The 26937-nt window shown below is 29.6% G+C and overlaps 1 protein-coding gene across 6 annotated transcripts in view; it reads right to left on the bottom strand.

Moving 5' to 3' along the window:
• LOC123290821 (electroneutral sodium bicarbonate exchanger 1) overlaps window positions 1-26937 on the bottom strand; it is a 91110-nt gene that overhangs the window by 12045 nt on the left and 52128 nt on the right. For 4 of the 6 annotated variants that reach the window (XM_044871154.1, XM_044871153.1, XR_006534901.1 and 1 more), the window contains exons 3-7: window positions 23614-23784; window positions 18609-18668; window positions 11069-11548; window positions 10761-10940; window positions 25-1103 (exon numbers count right to left, since the gene is read on the bottom strand). In XM_044871154.1, the coding sequence (XP_044727089.1) occupies window positions 25-1103; window positions 10761-10940; window positions 11069-11548; window positions 18609-18668; window positions 23614-23784 (1970 nt within the window). Of the gene's footprint in view, window positions 1-24; window positions 1104-2665; window positions 2762-10760; window positions 10941-11068; window positions 11549-18608; window positions 18669-23613; window positions 23785-26937 lie in introns of all 6 variants that reach the window. The other 2 variants (XM_044871156.1, XM_044871155.1) reach the window with 2 other exon arrangements.

Genomic DNA, 26937 nt, shown 5'->3' with positions numbered 1-26937 from the left:
AATATTTTGAACAGTTTAAATTACCTTATATATAAATATAAATGCAATTAACGTAGCGAAATTTTCTTCTGTAAATCTCGTAATATAACAAACAAGAGCACTAGCATCAATAGCGACTAATATAATTAAAATAACAGCAATCCAGGTTCCAATCCAAAATCGAAAGGACATATAATCCCAGTCATTTGCTGTACAAAAATCATATACAATTGTTTCAAAAACAAGCACTGGACCGGTAGACCCTAATATTGTCAAAGGTTGACCAGAAAAAAATCCATATCCAATGCCACAAACAAATCCTGAAACTAACGATTCCATAGCGGCCATATTTTTACCAGTGGCTTCTGATAGTAAGCCGCCAAAAGTTATAATTGGCGATAGACACGCAAAATATAAAAAAATCCATGAAGCAACACACTGAACTGCTAAAGCATCCTTAAAATCTGACCAATACCAAGGTGCTTTACGCTTGAAATCATTTATTAGACCACCAAATAATCGACCACTTCGAGATAAACCAGATTCCTGTCTAATTTTCTCCTCGTCTTCTGAATCCGAATCATCTTGTTTAACTTTCTCTGGCGGCCGTTTTCGTACATCTTGCGATGGAATAGCGGCAGGTGGTTCAATTCGAATTGTTGGATCCCATTCACCAGGGGGTAATACTGTTACAGCGTCTAAAAATTCATCTACACCAGCTAATAAATGATTTCTATTTCTGGCACGATATGCAACTTCATGAAATACTTCATCAGACATTAATGTGGCCATAGCTCGACCAATTTCATGATAATCTGTAACTCCATTGGTTGGTCCAAGTAATACAAATAAAAATCGCGTTGGTACAGGTACCTCAGTTAAATCACCCATAATGGCGGCGTTGCTAAGTCGTACAAACGCTGATAACGTTTTATCGAGAAAATCCACTTCGCCCACTAATATATTTGACGCTTCAGCGCCTTGTGGTATTTTTCTCATGAAGTGTGTGTTGCCTTTGTGATTTGAATCACTATTAAAGTGGCCTAAATCGTTTGCACTTGCATTACGATTCATTGATAAATTACTCGGGCTAGTTGCAATACCTTCTGGAGATTTTTCATTACCTAAAAGAGTTTTTCAGAATTTATTATTAAGTTAAAGAGTTTTTAATTATTTCATGCATATAATTAAATTTATTATCAAAAAATCAATTTTTCGATACAATAAAATAGAAGAAAGTTAATTGAAAACATTTAGCAAAGTTAGAAAAACAATACACTTACAAAATATAAAAGTTTACAAAGCTTACTTAAAGTTGCACAAATAAAGCCAGACAAAGTAAAAATTTTTCTAAAATTGTACAAATTTTAACGTAATAGATAATTTTAATGCTTTCATTATTAAAAATTATTAAAACTGTTCAAGTAAAAAAATATTTCTCGCGTAAAATTTATAGCAATTTTTTTAAATTTTATTTCTTTATGATTCTTACACAAATGAAACATTTTTTTTTTGCAACAACATTGATATTCTGTTTGGCACAGTTTGTATACGAAATTTTTGTTAATTTGAAAGTACGGAGAGGAATATTTTCGATATATTTCGTCCCAAAGCTCAAATTTGCTTGCTAATTCTAAGCAGTACAAATTTTCGAAGAAGATGATATAATTATCCAACTTCTACATAATAAAGTTCGAGTTTTGGAGAATTTCTTCATTTTATTATTTAGTTGCTGCATAAGTAACTTTGTCCTATTCGAAAACCAGTTTTTACTGATTGGAATTAGCAAACAAAACTTTGTTTTCTTTAAAAGTTGGGGTGCAATATCCCGAAAATGTCCCAATTTAGACAAGAATCCTTTTGGATTATTTCGACTTTAGTAACAAAGATTACGTAGGTATACAAGTTTTAAGGTCAAACTGAAGATCGATGTTAATGTAACAACATAGGGCTACCATTTCCTGAGAGTGCCAGGTATACGAAGTTTTTCATATTTTGCATAGGCACTAAATTACTTCCAGAGATCTCTACTATATAGGTATGATTGATTATAACCATTACAAATAAAAATTCATTATAGTCTAGGCAACAAGTGCAAATTGGTGAAATATAGAACGAATGATCTTAAAAATACGTGTGATAGCTCGTTGGTTTCGGAATGATGTCTAGAGCTAGCTATAAACATTTAAAGATGAAAAATGGTATTTCTTAAATATCAATATTTTATGAAATATTGGCGAAAAACGAAATACCTTTTTTTCATCTTTAATTATACTTTTGAAATTTTTATGAGCTGAAAAATGATTCTGGTCATCATACCGAATTCAACGGGCTATTACACAAATTGACCATAATTTCTATATTTCAACAATTTGAACTTGTTGACTAGACTATACTAGGTAAAATAATTTTTATGATGGCAATCATTAATCCACATAATTTATCCACTTGAATATAATTTACCCATTCATAAAACAAATCCAACGGACGTGCTGATATAAACCACATTTCCATTAATTACATAATGAAATATAGATAGATAGGTTTTATTATTTACAGCAAGGATTATTACATAATTGTACAATTTTAGAAAAAATAATCTCTTGCATAAATAAATAAATATGTTTTATAAAATATATATATAGATTTTGTTATGAAACGTTTTTTATGTGAGAGAGATTGTTACCAGATCCAGGAATAGTTAGATAACGACAGGAGTCTTTATTTGGTGCATTTTGAGAACAAGCATTGCCACCATGTTGGGATTGGGAAGATTCTTCCACTGTAAAAACATATACATATATTCAAAATAATCATTCATTGTAGTTTTTTTTTTTTTTATTTTACAAAATTGACGTTCAAATTGAATAAATGCATTTGATAAATTTTATAGTATGAAAAAAGAAGTGCTGAAACAACCAGATAGTGTACATGAAGGTATCAAATAAAGAATTAGAAAAGCCAATAACAGCGAGAATCTATTCTGTCTAGGTAATTTACTTATACCGAAGGTTTTGCTATAAATTTCTTAACCCGAGTGTTTTTTATAAACGGAATTTTTATATAAACTTATCTTTTTTAAAGGTTGAAATATAGCAAATGAGTGAATCATTTGGTTAAAGTGTAACCAGTTCCGCACGCGGTATGTCTAGCTTGCTGGATTCCCGCCGTCACAACAAAAGTTAATTAAATTAATAGTTGTGATAAATTGGTATATGCATCGATGAGGTGTACTCAGCCTCTGAAAATAATTGAAGAGCTTATAATACGCGAATTATCAGCGGAAAGGTATTACCATGGGCCTTATGGTCCATAGTGTTTCTCGTAGACCGCCAATACTACGTAACTTTATCTAACCTAACTTATGGTTGATGGTTCGTATAAGTTTTGTCAAAAAGGAACTCCAACACCAACTGTAGCTCCCTCTAAAAAAAAGTTAAAATCGTAGGTATTTGTTTTCAATTATTGAAATAAAGGGCATATGGGCAGTTATGTGAATACCCGGTGTAACTTTTTGAAAAAAAAGCTGTTCGCAAGTTTCTCACAGGGTGTGCGATTTTTCGTGAAAGTCTATTTGGTTTGCAGTGACTATGATAACCATACATGACGCGGAAATAATCTGAGTAATATTTACAGTGTACCTCATTATAAGTGGAACCACGCTCGTATTTTGTAGTAGAGAGAACAATAATTTTTTGTTAATCTGGAGCTATTATTTCATGGCCTTTTGTGATTCAAATCTCATCATAAAATTAGAACGATATTAGACATTTACCCAATCAAGGAAATATCATTTTAATTTTCTCTACCGCGTAATTTAGCGTTATATTTTACTTCAGACACTTCGCTATTCGTTAATAACCGCTTGAATAGGTAGTAGTTCAAGAAAAGTCATACCAATTAAATGAACCTTGAGACAAATTTGCATGAAATTATAGTTGAATTGTTTTTATAAAATGAATGTTTCTATTTTCTATTAATTTTTTAAAAAGACACAATGACTAGAAAATGAAAAAATTCTTTAATTAGTCTAATTGGATTATGTGTTGTGCTTACAGAGTAAAATATATTGCAAACTGAATTTGAATAAATTAATTATTTTTAATCACGTTAGCATACAAAAAAAAAAAATTTCGAAATGAAGATTCTTTTTTTATTTTATTTTTAGAATCGTAAATAGAAGTTACAACGTTCTATATGATTTTGATAACCACTAGAAAAACGTTTTGTCTAATCACACGCTATAGTAATAACAATTTGTTTCTTTTGTTATTTTATGAACAGCCCTGAAAAATATTACCTTCATCGAGTTTCCAATGAAATGAATATATTTCACTAGGTGATAATGTATAGTAAAACGTGCTAAGGTTGCCAACTTATAGCCGTACACCATTTTTATAAAGAACACAGTTTTTCTTTTCATAAAACGATTCATTTATGATAAATACAACCAATTATTGCATTTAAGAAAAATAATAAATGCCATAAATGGTGGAAGCGCATATAAACAATGCATTTTATTACATATTCCTATGTACTTTGTATTTATTTGCGCTCCCACATTTATTTAGAATTGTGAACAAGTATTTGAATAGTATTGAGATATTATTTATTATTATTTAGGTGTTGTGAATAGGTATTTATTTGATCTAAATGCTAGCGTATCAAACTCAACTGCCGATGGCTCCAGCCAGGCCGAAGGACGAAGGCATGTCCGAGAGAGAGTAAAATTTATGTTTAGCGAGATAGCTTGTGGGTGGGCCAAACGGGCTTAGCGATCGCGCTAAGCATTGTATAGCTAATAATTGTAGTTGCAGGTTAATTAAGATTAATAATCGCTGATCAATAGTTATAATTAAATAAATTGTTGGTGAAACGAAGTTCACCGGATCATTTACTAATGATACATTAAAGAAATAAAAAGAAAAATTCTGAAATACACAAAGTTATGTTGGTTCAATTTCGAAGATTATAAAAATGTAATTTAAACTTTTAATTATTTAATAAATTTGTTGGATGGGTTGTGGGTATGTTTGCTATATAAAGAATTGTAAAAGTTTTTATATCATAATAAATAAACACAAGTTGTTTTAGTTTGAAAATTATTTTGTATGAAATGGTTGACAATTTTTATATAGAAATAATTAATTTTAAAACAATTATAGGGTATAAGTTTAGTTACTTTATAATCGATTTTATATATGTATAGTCTTATTTTGTATTCAAGACAGCCCGATGAAGATTCAAATTGAATCGAAGCTAGTTGTGAATTAGGTTAAAGTGTAAAAATAAAAATAATATATATCCAAAAACCTGCTAAATAATAGTTTTTTACGTCAGTTTGAAGAAAAATATTACTTTCTTAGAGCAATTTCAACATTTGTAGTACAGAAGTCAATTTTTAATTAAAGATTGTCTATTTTTAGAGTTGCTACTAAAAATCCAGATATGGAAATTGAAAATAAACAAGGAAAATTGAAAATATATACTACAGCGAAAGGTGACAGACTCATAACGGAATGTAGTAGGCATGATTACAGTACATACATTTTACACCAAGTTTTAATAGTGGTTGATAAAAAGCATAACAAGACAATTTTCTCGGTTAGCCGCTGTACTACACATAAATATAAACTTTCTTTGGGGCACCTCATGTAATTTTATATGGATAATCTTTCCATATATGTATATATATATATATATATATATATATATATATATATATATATATATATATATATATATATATATATATATATCACCAAGGACGTGAAACTTGAGTGGTGAGGGTAGCTAGAACAAAGGCACCTATCTGGGCGAGATTAAGTCCTCGGTCGTTGGGTACTGTGTTACGCATCAGGCTATCTTTTGTTTTCCCAGGTAGGCGTTGTTAATTCAGCCACGAGCGCTTATAGCTCGGCTTTGGAGGTTTCACGAATGTGTGTTATGGTTATGTGTAACTGTCTGTGATTGGTATTGTATGTGTACTTTAAGAGATGAGCCTGACAGGCTGGGTTCATGTATACATACATAAAATTCCTCTTTGTTTTATACATAAGAACGCCGTAAGAACTCTTCTTACTTCTGGCTAACGATATTGTTTACTAACAGTATATGTTCTTGCTTTCCATATTTGGTTGCTCTGACTATCTGACTGTAAGTACGTATATTATCAGTATCAGTTTTACCAACCAGCTAGCATGTGACTGGATATTACTCAGAAAAAATATCCTTACCTAAAGTACCAATAGTAAAGAAGAGTGGTTGATGTCAGTATCTAGTTGAATAAACACATACGATATTTTTCTATATCTTTTCAGATATATATCTACTCATCGTGTATAGTGTACTTTTTGTTATGTGAGTACATATTGGAAAGAGTAATAAAAGTTATATCGAATATGTATATTTTTATATGGTTGTGATATTATTAAAAAGATTTTATCAAAATATCAAAAAGGAAAACTTATTGTTATGCCAGTGAATTGGAAAACTCAGCAAAATGTATAATTTGAAATTTAATGATACGAAATAATAGTTGGAAGAGTTGATCGGACGAACGCAGTTACAGAAATGATAGAAATCAATTATTCATTTAGCGGAAATATGATTTTTTTATTTGATTCGTTAAAAGAAAATGTAGCAACTGCCCATCGTTTGGATCGTTTAGTAGAAATAGACAACACTTTGGTTGCCTAATACACCATAATATTTTCGACAAGAAAAGTAAGAAAATGGATAAAAAATAATCCCTAGTATAAAATTCAAGGGGGTGTATTGAACAAGCGGACACACTGTACACTTAATAAAATAGGCTTGAATCGATTCTGTTATAATTAGTTTTTCTCGGGAAAAAAGTTCTGAATAATTGATTTAAATCTGTTACATAGGTGTTCCGCTTTAAGTTCATTCTAAAAATTGATTTGTTACATCAAATGTGTCGAAAATTGATACTTTATTGAAGGCGTGGTGTCGATTGAAGTGGGTTCTTTTATTAATAAACTGTACAACCACAGAATGAATATGCAAAATGCCAAACATCACTAACAATCTACATACATAATATATTTGGAACTATTTCTGATATACTATCATATTGCTATCGAAATCGAAACCATGAAAAATGAATATTACTTTAGGGACGATCCCAAAAATCACCTTTTATAGTTTTAAGTTTCTTTTTTTAACATATAAATTCTGTATTGAAGTGTTTTTATTATGTAATATAATAGCTAATTTTTATAAGATTAATTTGGAAAACTAATGAATATTAGTTTTCCAGTCAAAATTCATTCAGAACGTCAAAATATTGCCAGACTTTATCTTGGAAATTATTGGGTCTTTAGAGACAGTTTTAGTTTCATAGTATAGCAAATTTAGTTTACTTTAAAAAAAATTTAGAAAATGTACTGTCAAAAACTAGTCTTTTAGGGTTACAATCCCCAAAAATCGAAAAAAATTTCGAAATTTTCACGGTTCATTCGATTTTTGACAAAGTTGCAAACGAGATCACAAACTTGGATTATTCATTGAATATAAATTTACATTGATAAATTTTGAAAGGCTTTATCGCGTAAACATTTAAATCATAGTACCGCAATGAGTTTTAGAGAGTGCATATACATTAAACAATATGTATAAGAAAGATAATATTATTTAATTGCTTGTACGCTTGTTTGTATGTACACGGTAAGAAGTTTTTGTAGATAACACTATCTCTGTATCGGTGTGAACGCCATACTGATTCGACCATTGAGGAAATAGTAATTTTAGGAGTAGCTATGGCGGACGAGTTAATGCAGATGGGTGTCAGGCCCATATAGGTTGGGGAAATCACAAATATTCTGGGAAACCATCCCTATTCAATACTGTAATATTACTATAATGCTAACATAAATACTGTCTAATGTATCGGTCTCTATACCATACCAGCATTGTAGTAAAAGCCATACATTTCTTCTTGTGTAGCTTTGCTTAGTGACAGTTACCTTTGAGTTGTATGACTGACTAATGCACTTGGTCTCTGACCACTAGTAGTAGCTAATATTATATATGCGGCAAAAAATCGCCACGCTTCAATGACAATCTTCGATACGACACAGTTTGAAACCAAAAGTTTGCGTATGTATGTGCGTATGAAATAATTTATGAGAAAAGTTTTAGAAAATTATATAATATCATTCTTATACATATTGCTTAATGTATATGTACTCTCCCACACTCATTGCTGTAGTATGGGAAATGATTTAAAAAACAAATTGTATATTTTATAAGTCTGTACCTATTTAAAAACAAATATGAATAAAACATCACATGCGACATTTTTTTATTTAAGAAATAATTTAACATGAAGGAAATACCTGGAAAATGTTTCAGAAAATACATTAGATACAAAAATATTAATATTTTGGAGAAAATTGTGTTAAAGGAAATAAGGAAGTCGCATAAAAACCTTAGAGTTGCAGAAACAACAAAATATGGTGTGTGTTTGGTTTAGCCTATTGTGAAAATATTTTAGTTGGTGAACAGTCTAATTAATTAACAAAATTTATAAAAAGGTGTCAAACTGAAAACACCAAATGATAAAAAAAAAAACAAACCTTTATGAAAATGTATATGTGTAAGCCATGTTGTAAAACCAACAGCATTTGGCATTACATCGTCTGTAAGAATTTAATCTTGATCAAATTAAATGTACGTATGTGGATACTTTAATTGATGATTAGACGTACAATTTAAAAAATCGCAGTGAGGGTACAAATATGATAATAAAATATTAAATTATCAAAGATATTTAATTGGAACTATAAATATTTGAATACTCTAATGCTTAAATAGATTTTTTGTAATACAACGATCTACCTTTCGTTGGTGAGATGGAATATAAAACATTACTAGGTGAATTCGTTGGAAGCTTTGATATACTTTAATCAGATCCACTGATACGTCTCAGATGATCTAAAACATTGAAACATGATCTAAAACATATTCGCTGAATGTAGACTCAAAATGAGTGTTAGGTCGCAGGAATTTTTCTAACTAGCAATTACTGAGTAATAGCTTTACTTTAGCAGTTCATTATCTCAATAAAGTTTATAAGAATTTTTCCAAAGTGTACGTATCTCTACTAGCAGACTCTCTGAATTTCAGGTACTTATTGCGAGCTAACTTTCATTTTTCGACACAGGTTGGCTTTAGAGTTGTCTCGCAGATCTCATAATCAAGTGAATGATTTTACACTATTTTAACTTTTAGTTTCTCTAAAAGATTTTATTTATAAAATCAAAATAATTGTAGCCCAGATTTATGCAATTTTTGTCTCGAAAAAACCTTAGAAAATCAGAATTGGAGATATTACGTAATAAGGATCTTCTGTTCTTTGAAGCGTATACGTTAAAATTATTTCATTCATCAACCAAAAAAATTGTATTATTTGTACTAAAAACTTGAAATATTGAACTTCCGGTAACGCAGAAAAAAATCGAAAAGTATGTATATACGCACCCGCAACGTACGCACGTACGTATGAAGTATATAAAATCTTATGTACTTAAAATACAACAAAATAGATCTAGCGTTTATACCGTAAAAAGTAGAGGTCCAATAATATAAATTTTTATGTTATTCACTCATATCTTTGTATTAAATTAAAGGTCTTGATGAGTATATTGAAATATTATATTGTATTATATTACATCATTTTATATTATATAAATATATTATATTATATTATATTATATTATATTATATTATATTATATTATATTATATTATATTATATTATATTATATTATATTATATTATATTATATTATATTATATTATATTATATTATATTATATTATATTATATTATATTATATTATATTATATTATATTATATTATATTATGTTATAATATATTATGTTATATTATACATATATAAAAATATATATAGCAGTCTGACTAAGGCTCAAAAATGATCCCGTTTTATCCCATAAAAAGTCATAAATCAAAAATATAAGTATCGACGATGATAAATAAATAGCTAATTTCAATAAAAAAAGACAAAATAGCGCTGTTGTTAATCCGTAAAAGTTTGTGATAAATATTATGTTTGGCATGAAACCAAAAGTCTTGAAGAGCATAAGCGCAGAAAAGTTAAGGAGGAAATGCCTTATTTACAATATAAATGAGAAAGTACCTAGCTCTGTCTGTCTATCTGTTACGTTTTCACGCCATTTTTGTCTAAAACGGTAAAAATATTTGTCTTATAAGATTGAATAAAATATTATTAATCTTTACCTTGTTTATTAAAATTTTGGTGATTATGGGGCAAGATCAAAGTTGACTATAGCTAGATAAAGTATATAAAGCAAATTTCTAAATATTCAACTATTAAAAAAAGCACAACTTATCCCAACAAAGCTCAACCCCACAAAAATTGGGTGGGGTAATATTGAATCTAACTTTTTTTTAGCTAGTAAATTCAACTTTGTCTTATAATTAGCTTTGACGGTGACATATATACACATTGAGGCTAGAATTTAAAATCACATATACGTATTATAATGGTTAATTTGATTATTAGCATCAAAATTATACAAATTTGTGTGTACATTTTGACAGTTAAAAGCATTTCCATTAAAAAAGGCATTATACAGTTGCCCACCAAAGCTTACAAAGATTATTATTAGTATTGCTTAGCTCATATTTCTAAGTATTAAAAAAATTAGCAATTCTAAGTTTAATTATTGTTAGTAATTATGTTATTAAGTTTATTTATTTTTTTTTTTAATCTAACCTGGCACGCTTAAATAATTGCCTTTAATATCATTTGATAATAGGGCAGTTTGTACTGAAGGATTGTCTGAATTATTATGTCGTATTTGATGTAAGGAAATATTTGACGTGGATCGTTTTTTCACATTTTCTGTTGACTCTGTTGAACATAATAATGCATGCATACCACAACTCAAATAATCTGTAAAATTTAGTTGATTCCAAATTTTGAAAAAAAGCCAATTTGATTATTTTAATGGATTTACATCCAAAAACAAAAACAAAAATTTTGTTTAAAAAAAAATTATTGAAAAGCAAAATGCAACTTACTTCTACACGATGAATGATTTCTTCCAATTTCGGCTAATGATCGAATTATGGGTAATCTGGAAACATTGTCTTTTCGACGTTCATATAAATGACGATGCCGTCGTAATAATGCTTCACGTACTTTATCACGTAATTCATAATTTAAGCTACCAACATTTATCATATTATCCAATATAATATCGGATATTTGTTCCAAAGAATTTGCCTCCATATCTAATATTACTGTGCCATTTAAAATAAGACTACGTAATTCAAATAAGGAGTGCAACGACAATGTGGCCACATGTGGTTTGGACCATCGATTGCCACCCTCTTCCACATCTTCTTCAAATTTAATCCATCGTGCAGTTTCCTTCCATTCCATTTCGTCACCATCACCAACCAATTCTTCCATTTCGGAAAATAGTGGATGTGATTCATGTGTGCCATCATCGATATCTTCACCTAGTATGAATTGCACTCGTTGGGATGGTGGAGTAACTGGAATGAAAAAAAAAAATTAAATAAACATGATTGTTTCAACAAAATTTCCATGCTTCATAATTTTTGAAGTACTTATGAAAAAAAAAAAAAAAACGAAAAACAAAATGGATTTTTTTGACTAAGTAACTAAGCTGTAGGAGTAAATCCGAGCTCACACAGCTAAAATTTGGCAAAATTATAAATTTGCTAATGTAAAAGAATCAGAAGATATAAGGAGACTTAGTATTTACTCACATCTAACGAATAACACTGAAGAACGTTTATTTAAGTCGTATTTAAATGACCGTATTTATGTAGTTATATATAGTTATAGTTATAAGGTGGCCCAGTTATAAGGTGGCCCGTAATGAGCGGATTTAGTGATAAAGAGAAAAAATTCTTAGAAAAAAAAATGCTCAAAAGATTGCAAGGATTTACACCAAAAATTGTATTAGCCATTGTGGCTTATTATGTGGGGACAGTGCTACAAGAAATTCTGAATATCCCAGTTTATAATGCCGCAGGGTTGATCAGATAACTTCTAAAACTTTCTAGAATATTATGTTATTTATTTAGGATAAGGAAAGTATTTGATAAGGTGCGGGAAAGATTTTTCATACTTTTAATAGCGTGATTTTGTAGTCGGCGGAGTTTTATTTTCTTAGTTTCAAAGAAGGCTGATAATAAGTTAACATAATTTAAAGTTAAGTTTTTGTTTTGGAATTAATTTCATTGATTAAAATTACAAATTTAGAGTAAATAATGAGAGCAATCGAATTTTTCTAATCAGGACATTCTTAAGCATTTTTTAAATAGTTTACTGTAAGCTACTGTATAATGAACCACAAAAAATTACATATACTGACAACTGCAAAAAAATTTCTTAATGTTAGAAGCTGTGATTCCAAGTGTTCACATCTTTCTAGTTTGTAAATAAATTTTGCTGGATTTCTTTGCCTACTATAAAATGAGAGTAGTTATTAAACAATTCAGGTTGATAAATACAAAATTGTTTCTGTTTGACAAAATCATCTAATTTCTATGATGTGCATCTTTATATAATTGTGTTATTATTATTAGCAAAGCAAAACAATTTATGTGGAAATCTAATAATGATACATGTATTGGAAATAAATGGAAATGTACTTTATGTAATACAAACGTTTTGGTATGGATTTGGTTCAAGTTTATAAATGAACAGTTTCCTATGTTATAAAGAGCAATGTAAGTGCACCTGATTTGCACCGAAAATGTAATAGGAATATGCCTGTTAAATTCTAATTATTAACTTATTCCAATCGTTGCTTTAAACAAACTACCAATTTTTAATTATCGTCATCTGCTAAGGAAAACAATAGAAAAGATGCATGCAGTGGAGATTCCGACTTTATAATACTTTTTTCAAATTCTTGAAAGCTCAAAAATGAACAGTATAAAACAAGTGAAAACAAACAATTGACTGAGTGAATTGTTGAAATACTCTGTATAGAAAGTGTTGAATGTCAGTGCATTATTTATAGGAGAAAGAGTTTTCTGTTTAAAAATTCGGTGCAAAGCATGTAGATTCAAAAAAAAGCAGAAAAATGAATATACAACAAGGATCAAAGTTTCCGTAATTTCCGAAGAGGTTTTTAAGAAATATAATAACTCCTGGTGTTTATTGACCACAATTAGACAGACAAGAAAGAATGGGAGGGGATATTTTGACTTTGAGAATCTTTCTTGTAAAATTGTAAAACCGAATCAATTTTGTTTACTGTCTGCTTGACCTCCGAGCTTAGAACTGCTCGACAAACTGGGTGGATGAGAGATAGTAATTATGTATACTATGGCAGTGATAAAAACATTATATCAAATATCTCCTCTAACTTTATAATATTATTTTAACGGCTTGTGTTGTCTGACATACATATCATATTATACTTTATATATTATATCTCGAATATAGTGTTGAAACGAATATAGACAATTCTATATTCCTATTGAGTGTGGGCGCTAGATATAGTTGCAATGCAAAATACCAGGAATGTTACCTTTGTTGGATTCTTATACCTGAGACCCTAAAAATGAAAATCTATGTTACCAGAGGTTGCCATTCAAATTAACTAAAAATTCAGAAATTCATGTTCATCAACTTTTTTTAAACCTGTCTTTCTACGAAACACTTTTTATTTCGTAATAATACATAATACTTTTAGGCATTTAGCTTTATTATCCTTTGTACTTCCTTACGTTTAATCCTGGGTTTTTGGATTAACCAAGGCTCATTTTGAGAATAAAGAAGTGGACATGGGCTGCCAATTGAAAATGTCAATATACTCTAAGACAAGTACTGTTGTCAAGGAAATCCAAGGCTATGTTTAAAAGGAAAAAGGGTCTAATGTTTGACCTGACACTCAATATGTATCACGCGGCTATTATGAAAACTATAATGCTTAGTTTCGTCACTACTATAAGGGAACTCGAGTCAATACCTATAGTTAATATTATTGGATTTGTTCAGCCAAGTTAAGCTGTGAAATAAGGCGTGATTTTTGAAGACAATGAAAACATACACATGAAGTTAAACATAAATAAGACTTTGGAACTATTTTCCTTATCGTACGATATTTGTTTTCTGGTTGGGGGTTAAAACCTAAAAAACTGCACCAAAAACCGGCATCTATTTTTCAATCAACCAGCTCAATTAACAAACGTTATTTTGGAAACTTTCAATAGTAGTAACATGAATCTTCGGTTTCGGTAATAATGGAGTGAGAATCGAAGCATAACTAACAATGTTCATATTTTGCTTATGAAGCACCTAGTGCCTGCACTACATGAAAATTGAACATTGACTGAAACGGGGATTAATTCTATTTTCTAAATACAATCAGGTATTTCATGAATAAATTATTATGACCATGTATTAGATTAGATTAGATTTGTTAGAAGATCTTCTATATACTGCCACCAATTTGATATATTAAACCTCCTTTCTTTGAAACGTGCTCCAGAAAACCTACAGCTTTAATTAACGTTGAAATATTCCTAGACGATACTTCATTTACTTTACATGAGTGATGGTTTTCTTTCACAGAGTGAATTTCGCATTCACACGCAATGTATTATCCGATTTTCTCCTCTTCATTACGAAACCTGCAGATATTGTTCCCTGTAAGATTGATTTTGTGCATACGCTAATTGAGTTTAAAATATAGCCTTGAGGCAGACCAGCAAGTATTTTAAAATGACTTTTCTCCAGTAGTAAACGCTCTTAAGCCATAAAAATATTTTTATAGAAGTTCTTGCATGGTCTTGACTATGAACATGTTTCCTCATGCTTTCATTTTAATTTTTATTGGGTTTTTTGGTACCCCAAAAAGTGATAAAAATGTGTATGTATGAAATATTTTTTTTTTCCAAACGCTTAGTTTTCGGGAACAAAATTTATAAATATTGAAAAAATGGAATTAATGAAGGCATTAGATAGTGAATTATTTTGCAGATACATTTGTATATGTTGTATACGTGTTGTGTACAGAGTGGGCCGAAATCGATGTTTTAATAAGGTATCTCCATAACCGTACGAGGTAGAAAAAAATGGAGAGTATGCTCTCGAATTCTTTTTTTGAGAAAAGTTCATTGGCGTCAAAAAAAAACTGACTCACATTTTTTGTTTTCGAGTTGTGAAGAACGTCGTTGTTTGAAAAGTTAAGAGAATATAACTTTGATATCCTAGAGGCACTTTTTTTGTAGAATCCAGTGGCATCACTAAGATTTAAATAAAAAGGTAGGTTTTTGAAAAATTGTCGCATTTTTGTGAATTAAGTTTCAATACAAAAGTACAACAATAAGAAACATAAATGAGGGGAAAATATGGATTTAATGACGCAGTTACGCTGCTCACGAGTTTTTTTTTAAAATATCTAGAGAATTTTACTTTTTCCGCTAGTGTATTGCCTATTTTTGCGAGGCAGTTAGTGTTTATTGTTCAATAGAATTTATTGTTTTGAAATACAAAAATTTACTATAACACTTTTTATATAGGTACATATAAAAATATTAGATTAGGATTAGATATCTGTAACATCACTAAAAGCATGATAATATAGTTTTTTTAAAGGCATTTAAGAAATTATTTTCTTTCCTATAATAATCATTATTTATTATCATTTGTTTTGTTATGAGCTGCCATATGTCTCATTATTGCGAATTTTTCTTTTATTTATTGTTTTTACAGGCACTGTCAATATTCTACGTTACAAGGATAAAAATATTACCGTAATATACATATAAATATAGTATACCGTTTTCAGAAGTATCTTCACTATTGTATTTGCAGTCGGAAATATGGAAAATTATTATTTCTGTTTGACAATTATGTTTTCTATGGCTAAAATTCTAATTAAGTTTCTGCAGTTATCGTACAGTTTCAGTGGACAAAAATTTAAATCTATAATGAGTTCGGAGAGTTAAATTACTTCGATTTTCGCAATTTCAAAATTACTTTAGTAAATAATATTTACTAAAAATATCTTTCCTTTTTCTAACATTTTTAAAAGTACTGTTCTTGTATCGTTTGCAGGCGCGGATGATTGGTGAAGGTCATGGCGAGTCATAAATCTTCCTCCCCAAACTGAATAAAAACTTTTATAAATTATGGTTTTCCACTCTAATCTTGCCACGTGTCAAAACCAGAACTATAATTAAAATCCACTTTCAAACTTAAGCATACCCTTTAAATAACTGTCCAAATTCCAATTGCGTCATTAACCCTCGAAATAAAAAAAGGGGTGTTATAAGTTTGACCGCAATCGATGAACCGATTTTAATTTTTCTGGTTCCGTTTGAAAGGTTTTAACGGAGAGCGAAAAAAAAAAATAAATATGCGACGATCTTCAAAATGCTTTAAAAAATAGGTAATTTAATGGAGAGTGTTCTTATATATACTTCAAGTGCGAGTTTAGGGTTCCACACTCGAAAAATTTGTCGGGAGTTTTTTTTATTTTGTAAATTTCACTTGCTTTAGAACATTTCAATCGTAATAAATAGGTATCATTGTAAATTTGAAATATGATCAAGAGATAAGTTTCAGTTTCATTTATTTAGTATCATTTACTTGTCAATATTTCCATCTAACCAAGATATTCCGAGTAATTTATATTTGCAAACATTAATTTTATCCTTTTGGTATGATTCAATTCATAAACTTTTAAAACATATTACTTAAACAATAGTTTCTAAATGGCCATATTTTATTGATTTTAAGGACAATTTTCACATACCTACCTAAAATTAATTTTCCATCGCTTGTATCTTTCATGTTTTCATTGTAGAAACTTTGTAACATTAATTAATTTTCATTAGGTACATTAAGTTTCTATATTATTTTATTATTACGAATTTAGTAATAAAGGTTAAATTGAAAACTTTTATAGTTCTTATAAGAAAGAGTGTGTTTGTTGTTCAGTTTTGTAAACTTTATTTTTGTGAAACGTTAATAAAGGTATCTTAATTACGACATTGTTTGTGAACGACTGTGACAAAATTATTAAATATTTGATTATAATGACAATAGGATAAAATTATAACTTTTGTCAAGGGTGTTCTAATAAGGCCGCCGGTTTTAAACTGTACGCCATTATCAGTGTCATCATATGATATTAAAAAAGAATTAGCCGTTCTTTAGTAGAGAGAATTCCGCTTATGAAGAATGATTATCAAAAAATGGTGAAAGTTTCGCAGTCACAGTTCGCAAAATGCATACAATTATTCCAGCAAACTGGGACTGTAAATGACGAGAAAACAGAAACACGTGCCCGTCTTGGTCGCGCGACTGAAAATATCGCAACAGTGCGAGTAATTGTTGAGGAAAGTCCAACCACATCAATTCGGCATGGAGTTCAGGAAATGAGTGTTTCCACAGCCAATATGCATCGCAATTCCGAACAAAAAATTGAAAGACCAGCATGTGGTTTCAACAGGACAGTGCAACTAGCCATACAGCCAGAGAAACTATTGAATTACTGCATGAGTCATTTCCTGGACGTGTTATTTCTCGTTTTGGGAATCGGCATTGGGTGCCCAAATTTTTTTAAACCAAAATATAAAATGAATTCTTGCGTATATGAGTATACGAAAAATTCTTGTGTCGTACACACACAAAATAAGGTTCTGTTGTCTGCAGTCAATAACAGTAATTGAGATAGTTTAGTCGCCAGAAGTGTAAAAAAATGAATAATTTCAACGAAAAACTAGTTCACGCCCGATAACTCAATTGTGTTGTATTTTGTTGAAAGTATATGTGAAGCACACATTCAATAAAAAGATCCAAATAAGTATTCTCTTCATGGGAATATTTTACGATATGAAAGCTCTCGAAGTATTCGAATATTGTTGGCTCCCTTAATTCAATTCATGTATCATGTTCAAAATAATTTTGGTTGAAAATCTCTTTTTAGTGCTATTACAAACCATTTTTTTTTTAGATTTTTATTAATTAAACGGTTTAAATGGTTTATAGAGATACGCCCTTGGTATTTATTTGAAAAAATTCTCAAAAATATCTGTAGAAAACTATCGCGAAATTCTTACACAAATCTAAAAAAACATTTTCTATTTCTGTACTATCTTGTTAACAAGGGGGACAAATCACTGAGAGTTGCTCGTTAATAAGGCAGAAGACAAATATGAGTGGTTATATCTCTTTAGGATATATGTTAAGGATTCAACTTAGGAAAATGCTCATTATTATGTGTGTTCCAGTAATTAATAACAGTGTTTGTGAAAATTGTCTGTTTTTATTGTGTATTTTGTGTGGGTGAATAAATAAATTTTGTGCTTTAAAATATAAGTTTTTATTTAAATGAAATAATTATTGTTAATTATCGGAAAATTAAAACAATTTTGTGTTTTGAATTTAGAAATAATTAAGAATATACGAGGAATTTTTTTGCAAAAATATTTTGTAAATTATAATCGTGTATTCTCTTTTAATATTTTCACATTCATTTAAATAAGAGCTTTTTAAAAAATAAAATTTTGTTTCATGCCTTAGAAAACTTTAAAATACACAAAAAAACAAAAATTTTCTTACATATTTCGCCATCATCGGTTATACTAAGACGTCCTCGGCGTGTCATCTGAAGATATTTCCCTGGAAAATATATTTTACACATCATGAAATTATTCCACTTTTTAGCAAAATTTGTTCTTATATAATTTAATTAAATATAAATAATTTTGTTTAATTAAAATTCCATTAAGTTTATTAAATTTAAATATACTAAAAAAATGTATATTTAAAATATACTTAAAATGTATAGGTATGGTATAAATATTTCTTGAATTATCTACTATAACTAACGTCCTAGAAATAGAAATTTGTGATAAATTTAGTTAATTTTGTTAACTAAAATAAACAACATTAACGTTTTTAGCCAGCTAGAACATGAGCCAATTAACGACAAATACATCCAGCGAGTCCCGCTAACTCTTTCGAGGTTGATCTTCAGCAGCAAAATGGTTATATTTTCGAGCTATTGTTACTGAACAATCTCTCACTGGGTACTTGTCTATTGATGTCCGAGATAGCACCCGAGTTATAGGCAATCCGCGTATAAGACGGCCTTGAACGGCGTTATACTTTAATTGTCACGCTGTTGATTGAACGGTACAATAATTTAGCACGTGTTGGAATTTTGCATTGTCATGACCACATGGTCGACACCGTTTATCACTTTACCTTGAATCGGCGTGTGTCATTAAGTGGTATGATGCCGATTTTTATTCGGTATACTTGTATAAAGCGGTAGTCGTTAAATCCAGGGTACCTGCCATTCGACAGGAAGTGGTCGCCGGCTTTCTTTAGATTTGTACAGAAGTAAGTCGTTGCTAGATCTGGTTTTGCAGGTAATATTTCGTACATATACTTTTAAGTATTATCAATATGTTATGGCGATAATTAATCATTTATGATTCAGATAATCCCATCTTCCAAAATAGCATCATGGTCAAGACCACCTATTGGAAACGTTTCTCTTTTGGATTACGTGAAATAACTTAAATTATTATTGGCTAGTTGACGGTCTAGTTTGTACCAAATTGTGAAATTTAAACCAATTTTCGTGAGTCATGTCACTAGAAAAACGACTTATTTTATTTTCGTTACCTTTAAAAGAAAATTTTGGTAAAAGACACGGAAATGAGCTGTTACAAACTTCCGTGATTCATGTCACTAGAAAAACGACTTATTTTATCTGCGATGCTTTTAAAAAGTCCTCTTAGATGCCTTTAAAAGTAAATTTTGGTAAAAGACACGGAAATGAGCTGTAAAAATTGTGCGCTCTGGGATATCTTCTTAAGGAAATATTTTAGGGATCATATTATATATAAAGTCAATTCAGATCCAAGCGCAGATGGCTCCCGGTGTGATCTGTTTAACATTATAACGGATTTTAAATCTTACTATGTTATGACTAGAAATATCTGATTGCTTGTATAGACAGACTTCATTACACTGTATATACTATTTATCTGTAGTACGAGTTGCCTATATAGAACATATATTATATATTGTACGATCGATTTAGATTGAGTAATGCGCATGACGTTCAAACCATAGTACTGTATATAGATGTAAGGTATATAACCATTAAAACGTATTCTATACCATTTGCATGTCTAATAATACTGAAAATGATGCTTTACGTTCAGCTCAACAATTTTGTTTTTGCAATATAAAAGCATAAGAGCCAATCAGTCTATCAGTTGGTTTTCAAGCTGCAGCAGTCATTTTCATTTCCTACTATATAAAAAAAAAAGACTGCAGCCATTTTAACAGTACATCTTACACTTACCAACTGGTAACCTCTAAATCTTTAAACTCAAGATTAAGAGTTGCCGTCAGTCTATACCTATGCAAAAGGTATAACGTTATAATAATATACTCGTTTTCAAGTCATTAGCTTTTATATTTTTACCATCTGTGAACTACCCACTTTGCTGGGCAATTTCAATTTTAAATACCAAGATTATTGTGTTATAACCGTCACTTCATATGCCGTCACTTACCTTTTGTTCACAATTTCGTTTAACCTCTAAAATTATCAGTGTTTCTCTACTATATTATGCTTATATTATAATCGCATCAAAATCCGTTGCGTAGTTTTAAAGATTTATGCATACATAGGGACATAGGGAAAGACAGCGGAAAGCGACTATGTTTTATACTATGTATTGATTCAATACTATATTTATTTTGACAGCATAATCGAGTACAAGCATCATGGTCCTTGCTTTAAAAAAAGGTCACATTTTACAAAGACGATATGGTACGTACCTTAGGTCTATGATGCCTGGATTCGTATATGCAGGCAATTTGAATATAGCAGTGAATAATCATAAAAAATCTTACGGCTTGACACACGACAATATTTGAATTTCTTATGCTTTACTCCATATTGAGGGCTCTGATAGCTACAGTTTATAATGATGCAGCCATGAAATATTTAGAGATTTATTTAAGTTGAAAAGATACTGTTAAAAAGAATTTAAGTTGTTAAAAGTTCAAGACAATAGTCGTTTTATTTTGTCCCTTGAAAGGAGTTTCTGTAGTCATTTTTTTGTAATGTGAAGTGTTAGAATCCATTAATTTGCTGTAGGTTAGAATCCACTAATTTTTTTGGATAGATTGGCTCTTAGACCAAAGATGTGTCACATTCTGCAAAATGTACCTACGATACATATGCATTTTAGTTTAAATTAACTAGGTATATAACCATTAGAACTTCTATTTTCTAGAGTATTTAATGCACATAGTATGTTCATTGAATATTTTTATCAGATATACGTAGTAATAATTATAAAAGTAACTTTATGGTTTAAAAATTTCATATATTCTCGATTCCGTATATTTTCGCTACAATTTAATATTTTTGTGCTCACTCCGATTGATAAAAAAAGAGTGCAGTTTTTTTTTCTATTTCTACTCCTTTTTCTAATTTGAAATGTAAACGATTTTACTTTGATTATCCAGTTCATCGTTTTTATGTGTGCCTCTTTTTTCCTGGTGCATTTATAGAAAATAAGGTAACATTTTGTTGTAGAAACAGTAGCAAAGTAAAATGGTTAAGGTTATAATTGTCGTTAAAGGCGTTATTATATTGCATGTTCCAAAATTTATTCTATCTAATACAAATATAAAATCAATTATTACTATATTTTGAAGTTTTGTTGAAATTAACTGTAGCGAAATTTCGAAATGTCGTTTTTTGATTCGATTCAATTAAAAAATTCGAAACCACTTTATTTTTTTCACCTATAGATATCTGGAGACTAAGACGGCATTGCTCTAGAAAATTTCCCCTTGACCCTTATAAATTTGTTAATAATTAAGAATACGTCCAGGGCCTACAAGTTATAGAACTCATCTTAGTGACCATTACCAAAATTTGCTTTTAAATGCATATAAAATCGACGTTATGAATATCATTAAAACAACTGGTATTAACAGGAAAAATTATTGCTTAGGCACTTTTGAGGTTTCTAATTTCGAATATGCTGATTCAAATTTTATAAAAATTAGTTTGATATTCGTAATAAACCACATCGAAAACCTCATGAGAAAATAAAAATATTTTACTTAAAAAAAAAACTTAATGGCGGAATTTCTTAGGGGGTGTTTTGGGGGCATATCCTGAGCCTACAACCGAGTTTTCGTATTCGTGGTGGTGGGGTAAGATAAACCTCCTGTCAATACAAGGATGAGTTGGTTTTTATTAGGTATTAGAGAATTCGATTTACGATATAGCATTTCGGCCAGAATTACTGTAATAAATGTTATAGATTCAACAAGAAGAATTCAGATAGGTACATTGAATTTTTTAACCGGGTGAGATTATATCTACTTCCTGTTAAACATTCCCGTCGTATGGTCAAAATTGTTCATAAAATATTGCATTTTAAGATAGCTATTAATAAAAATTACCAATAATATATACTTCAAATATTTACCACCAGTATTGTATCGTTTCTTTTGTTTTGTTTATATAAATAAATGAGTATCGTGACAACTAAACATAAATAAAATGTAAAGAAAGTCTATAAATCAAATTTGTTCACATAGAAATATAGAAATATTTATTTTCGCGTATTACAAGTTAAGTTAAATATATAATCTTAATATATAGTGTTCCTAAAATTATTTTCAACATTCAACCATATATACCATGAGTCAAACTAAGCTGATTTAGTTTTAATTAAGCAGAAAAATAAATTAAACTTCCACTTTGTTTGGGTCGTATGGCTGTAAAAAGTTTTTAATCCCCTTTCCGTTAGATAGTAAAGACACCTTTGGCATGACGTCAGCTTCCGGTAGCGCAGGTCGTATTTGCAATATGATAAGTATCGGTATTATATCGGCACAAATAAAATTTTGTTTAGTCATATCTCATACACAATTTGATTAATTTAAACTTCAAGCTCGGTCCATTTGTGTAAACTAATTCTTTAGAAACTCTACTCTGTACAAACATTTCATAATCGTGTTACCTATGACACCCACGTCTATGTCTTTCTGCATAGCATATAGTTTTCAGATCCTTGTGTCACTCTGTATTCATAAATATATAGATAATTTCATTCATTTCTATGCCCCAAATTGTATACCTAAAACGCTTGAAACTATGGTTTATTTCTGGTAAATAATTTATCTAATACTCAAACGGCGAAATTTGAAATAAACTAAAAGCTCAAATTCCACAAAGCGGAGCCTTTTGATTGCTTCGGTTTGTTACATGGTGAGCTAAAGTCTTGCATTATACAATTTCAATCTCCCTTTTCCCCTCTTTCCGGTATCAGTAACCAAAAAACCTTTTGGTTATCTTTATTTTGCAAATAGCAAACGTTTTCCTAAATTTACAAACTTATTTTAGGGCGTTCAAAGTTTTTAGAAGCACCTTGTATAGTTAGAAATTGTAGAAAAGTAGAGAAGTAAGAAATAAGAAAAGAAAATGAAAAACACCGTTATCACACCTACATTAAACAAACCAATATAATATATTAAATAAAATGTTTATAGTTTTATCCTTGTTTATACTTACTAGGACGTTGATCTTCGTCACCTGTAGTTGTTGTATTCTCACCGACCTCACCACCAATGTCATTTGGCCCACCGCCACCAGGTTTGTTATGATGTTTATGTCGACGATGTGAATGCCTTGTTTTTTCCCCTGGAAGATGAACACCAACAAACATGGTATGCGCTCGATGACCTGTAAATGAATAGAGCCAAAGCTGTATTATGGTATGTCTGTGTTTTTTGTCTGGATTTTTTAGCTTCCAGACAAATAATAGTAAAAACTAATTTTTAGTTTTAATTAAATAGGTTTCATTTTTACATTAAATAGCAAAGAAATATCTTCTATAATTTTTTTTTTTAATTTCCTTAATTATCTCCAAAATATCTTGCATCTGAACAAAGATAAAATTTTTTTAGCATAAAAACCTTTATTTTCCTTGACTATAATTAGGTACTCAAAACCATTTCGAATACCTAGTACATATTATAGCTATGTAGTTAGTAGAAATTTTATTTTCGTAATAAACCCTACCTTAAGTTTTTATTTTATGATAGAGACTTTAGACGACATTAAGAATAATGCTTAAACACTAGAAATGGCAGGTTAATGGTTTTCGATCTATGTAAGATATCGAAAAGTGCTGATACCTCTACGTAAAAAACGAAAAAGAAGTAAGCGCTCGGCTCGATTTTAACTGTCCTAATTCAAAATTTCAATATTCTATGCGACAAGTGACTATGAAAAAACGTAACTCCGAAATTAGTCTAATAACCGGTTAAATTTGTCAATGGAAACTAAAAAAATTGCTCGCATTTTGCTAAATCCTCACGTTCCATTGTTAAAACACGTTCCATTGTTTCTTGGGTGTCAAATATCATTATTAAGGCATGAATTAGTGGTGCAAATGTTTCCATTTGTTAATAAATAATAAATTTTTAATTCAATAAAACGTTAAATGTTAAAGTTCATTTAACAAATTTTATATAGGCAACTTGTATGACGTAAATGTTAAGTGTTTGTCAAATCGAAAACTATTATACATGTTTAACATATACGTAATTCAAGCGCTCCTTTATTAATTTTTTGAGTCAACTTTAACATTGATCGTTTTATTGAATTAATAATCGATTGTTTAGTAACAAATTTCCATCACTAACTCATGCCTTACTAATGATCTAAGAAACACATTCCATGAGGTTTTAGGAAAATGCGAGCGGTTTCGTTCATTTTCCTTTATTTGGAACATTTTTTTCTATAAAAGATGATGATCTGTACTATAAAAGATGCGCGTAAGTATAAACACTATTAAGTATTAAAAGTGATAGCTTGTGACGGACCATTTTGTAAATCGCTCCAAATGCTTTGAATGTTGAGGAAGAAATAGAAAATTATCAGAAATATTATTTATTTAAATCAAATTATATTAATCTCAAGGCAGAAATGACCTTGAATGATATTCAAAATTGATATTTATAATTTATGACGCCCTAATAAACTTTAAATGGATGATCATTGAACTGTAAAAATTTCATTTAATCAAACATAAAAAGAAAACTAATAAATGTCAATAATTTACTCTGTATCAACAATAATTATATTTAGGAAAATAACATTTATTATTTTCAAATGTTGTTTTTACTCTTCAATAGACATGTTGGCTTAACATTTATGAAAAAAATAAATAAAAAAATGGGCTCAACTGACATCTGTACCAACAACTAATTTTTTCGGAATTGTATAAAAAATTAACTGGTATATAACACTTAATTTACAAACCAGAATTGTAAAACTGTAATGAAAAATTTTTTGTGGCTGTTTCCTCGGATGAAGCCTTATTAGACAAGCTATCATAGGCGTGTTTGTCAATGAATAAAATTTCACAAAAAATATGCGTTATCTGGTTATCAGATGGGTGAAGCTCGATTTCCTACCATCTCCTGCACTAGTGCTTATTGTAAAATTTGAAATACAAATCAAGCAATTAAAAAATCTGACGTAAGCACTGCATGATTTAAAGTTTTTTAAATTTTTGCCCCAATTTTCTAGACTAATTTTTTGTATTATACAAATACGTATTTCGACTACCAAGTAGTCATCATCAGTATGAATTACCTAATCGTAATTACTCTTATTGTATGTGTTACTCGTTGGTAATTAGGTGGCAAACTGCACCAAATTAGCAACGTGCAGAAATTTTTTGAAATTTTTTTCGAAATATCCTAGAGTTTTCATTTATTATCTTTGGTAATATTTATACTTCATGTTTTCCTCGTATGCTTATAAATTAGTCAAAATATAGCATCAGTCCTAAATAAAAAATTTCAACATACTTATACTATGTGTCACAAAATGTAAACGTGTTTTATCATTCTAAATCTAAGTGATATTACTATATGTTATAGCTAGATCACAGAATGATATAAAACACATTCACATTTTGTAACGTATTACATATGTACCGTACCCACAGACGTTATGCCAAAACTAGTCGCCCTAGATTCAGTGATGCTGAAAATGAATATTTCTTTTGAAAACTCAATACCTATTTTTCTTCGCAATAATAATAATATTTTTTTTCCTTGTACAATGAAATAAAAATGATTGCAAATTTCGAAACCTGCAATCTACCTGGAATCTACCTGCAATGGATTACAATGTAATTTTTCGATAATATTTTCGAATTTGAAATATTTCCCAATCATTCTGTATATTATAACTTAAAAAATTGCAATATTTTGCTAATGGCTATTAGGATATACCATTTTATATAGTTTACATTCGAAGAAATATTTTTCTTAACAATGAAGCAACAGATGAAAATATAATAATATTTTCAAAGATATTTCTATTTTGTTCGTGATATTATTATGTTATATTTTTTTCGATTACCATAATTAACTCGAGAAGGAATAACTATAAAAATTTTTATGAAAACGTGTTGGAACTTTATTAATTCACAAAAACCAATATATGTCGTCAAACTATAAGATAGAAGCATACACTTTGGTAGTTGATCACAGTTCAGTAGTTGATAATTTACTCTGTTTTTGAAGACCTATCAAACGAGAGTCTAAAAAGCATAAATATAAATTGTTTGAGTTTTTAAAAATCTATCTAATGCTATATCGCATAAAGAGTGCACAAAAATAGAAAGTCTCAGTAGACAATAAAATTTGTGAAATTATGTTAAAAAGGCGCTGAATATGCCGTGAGGAATAGCGATCTAAGCAAAGTAAATTGGAAAGTTTATTTCTTATCCTAATTATGGAGTTCCACAAAGTAAAGCTCTCTACAATTAATTATCACAAAACAAGTATTTTAGTGATCTTTCTCCTACGGAACGTT

Source organism: Chrysoperla carnea, chromosome 1 (assembly GCF_905475395.1).
Source record: "Chrysoperla carnea chromosome 1, inChrCarn1.1, whole genome shotgun sequence".
Lineage (NCBI taxonomy): Eukaryota > Metazoa > Arthropoda > Insecta > Neuroptera > Chrysopidae > Chrysoperla > Chrysoperla carnea.
Note: the sequence above shows the minus strand (reverse complement) of the source record. Positions and strands in the feature narration are given on the sequence as shown.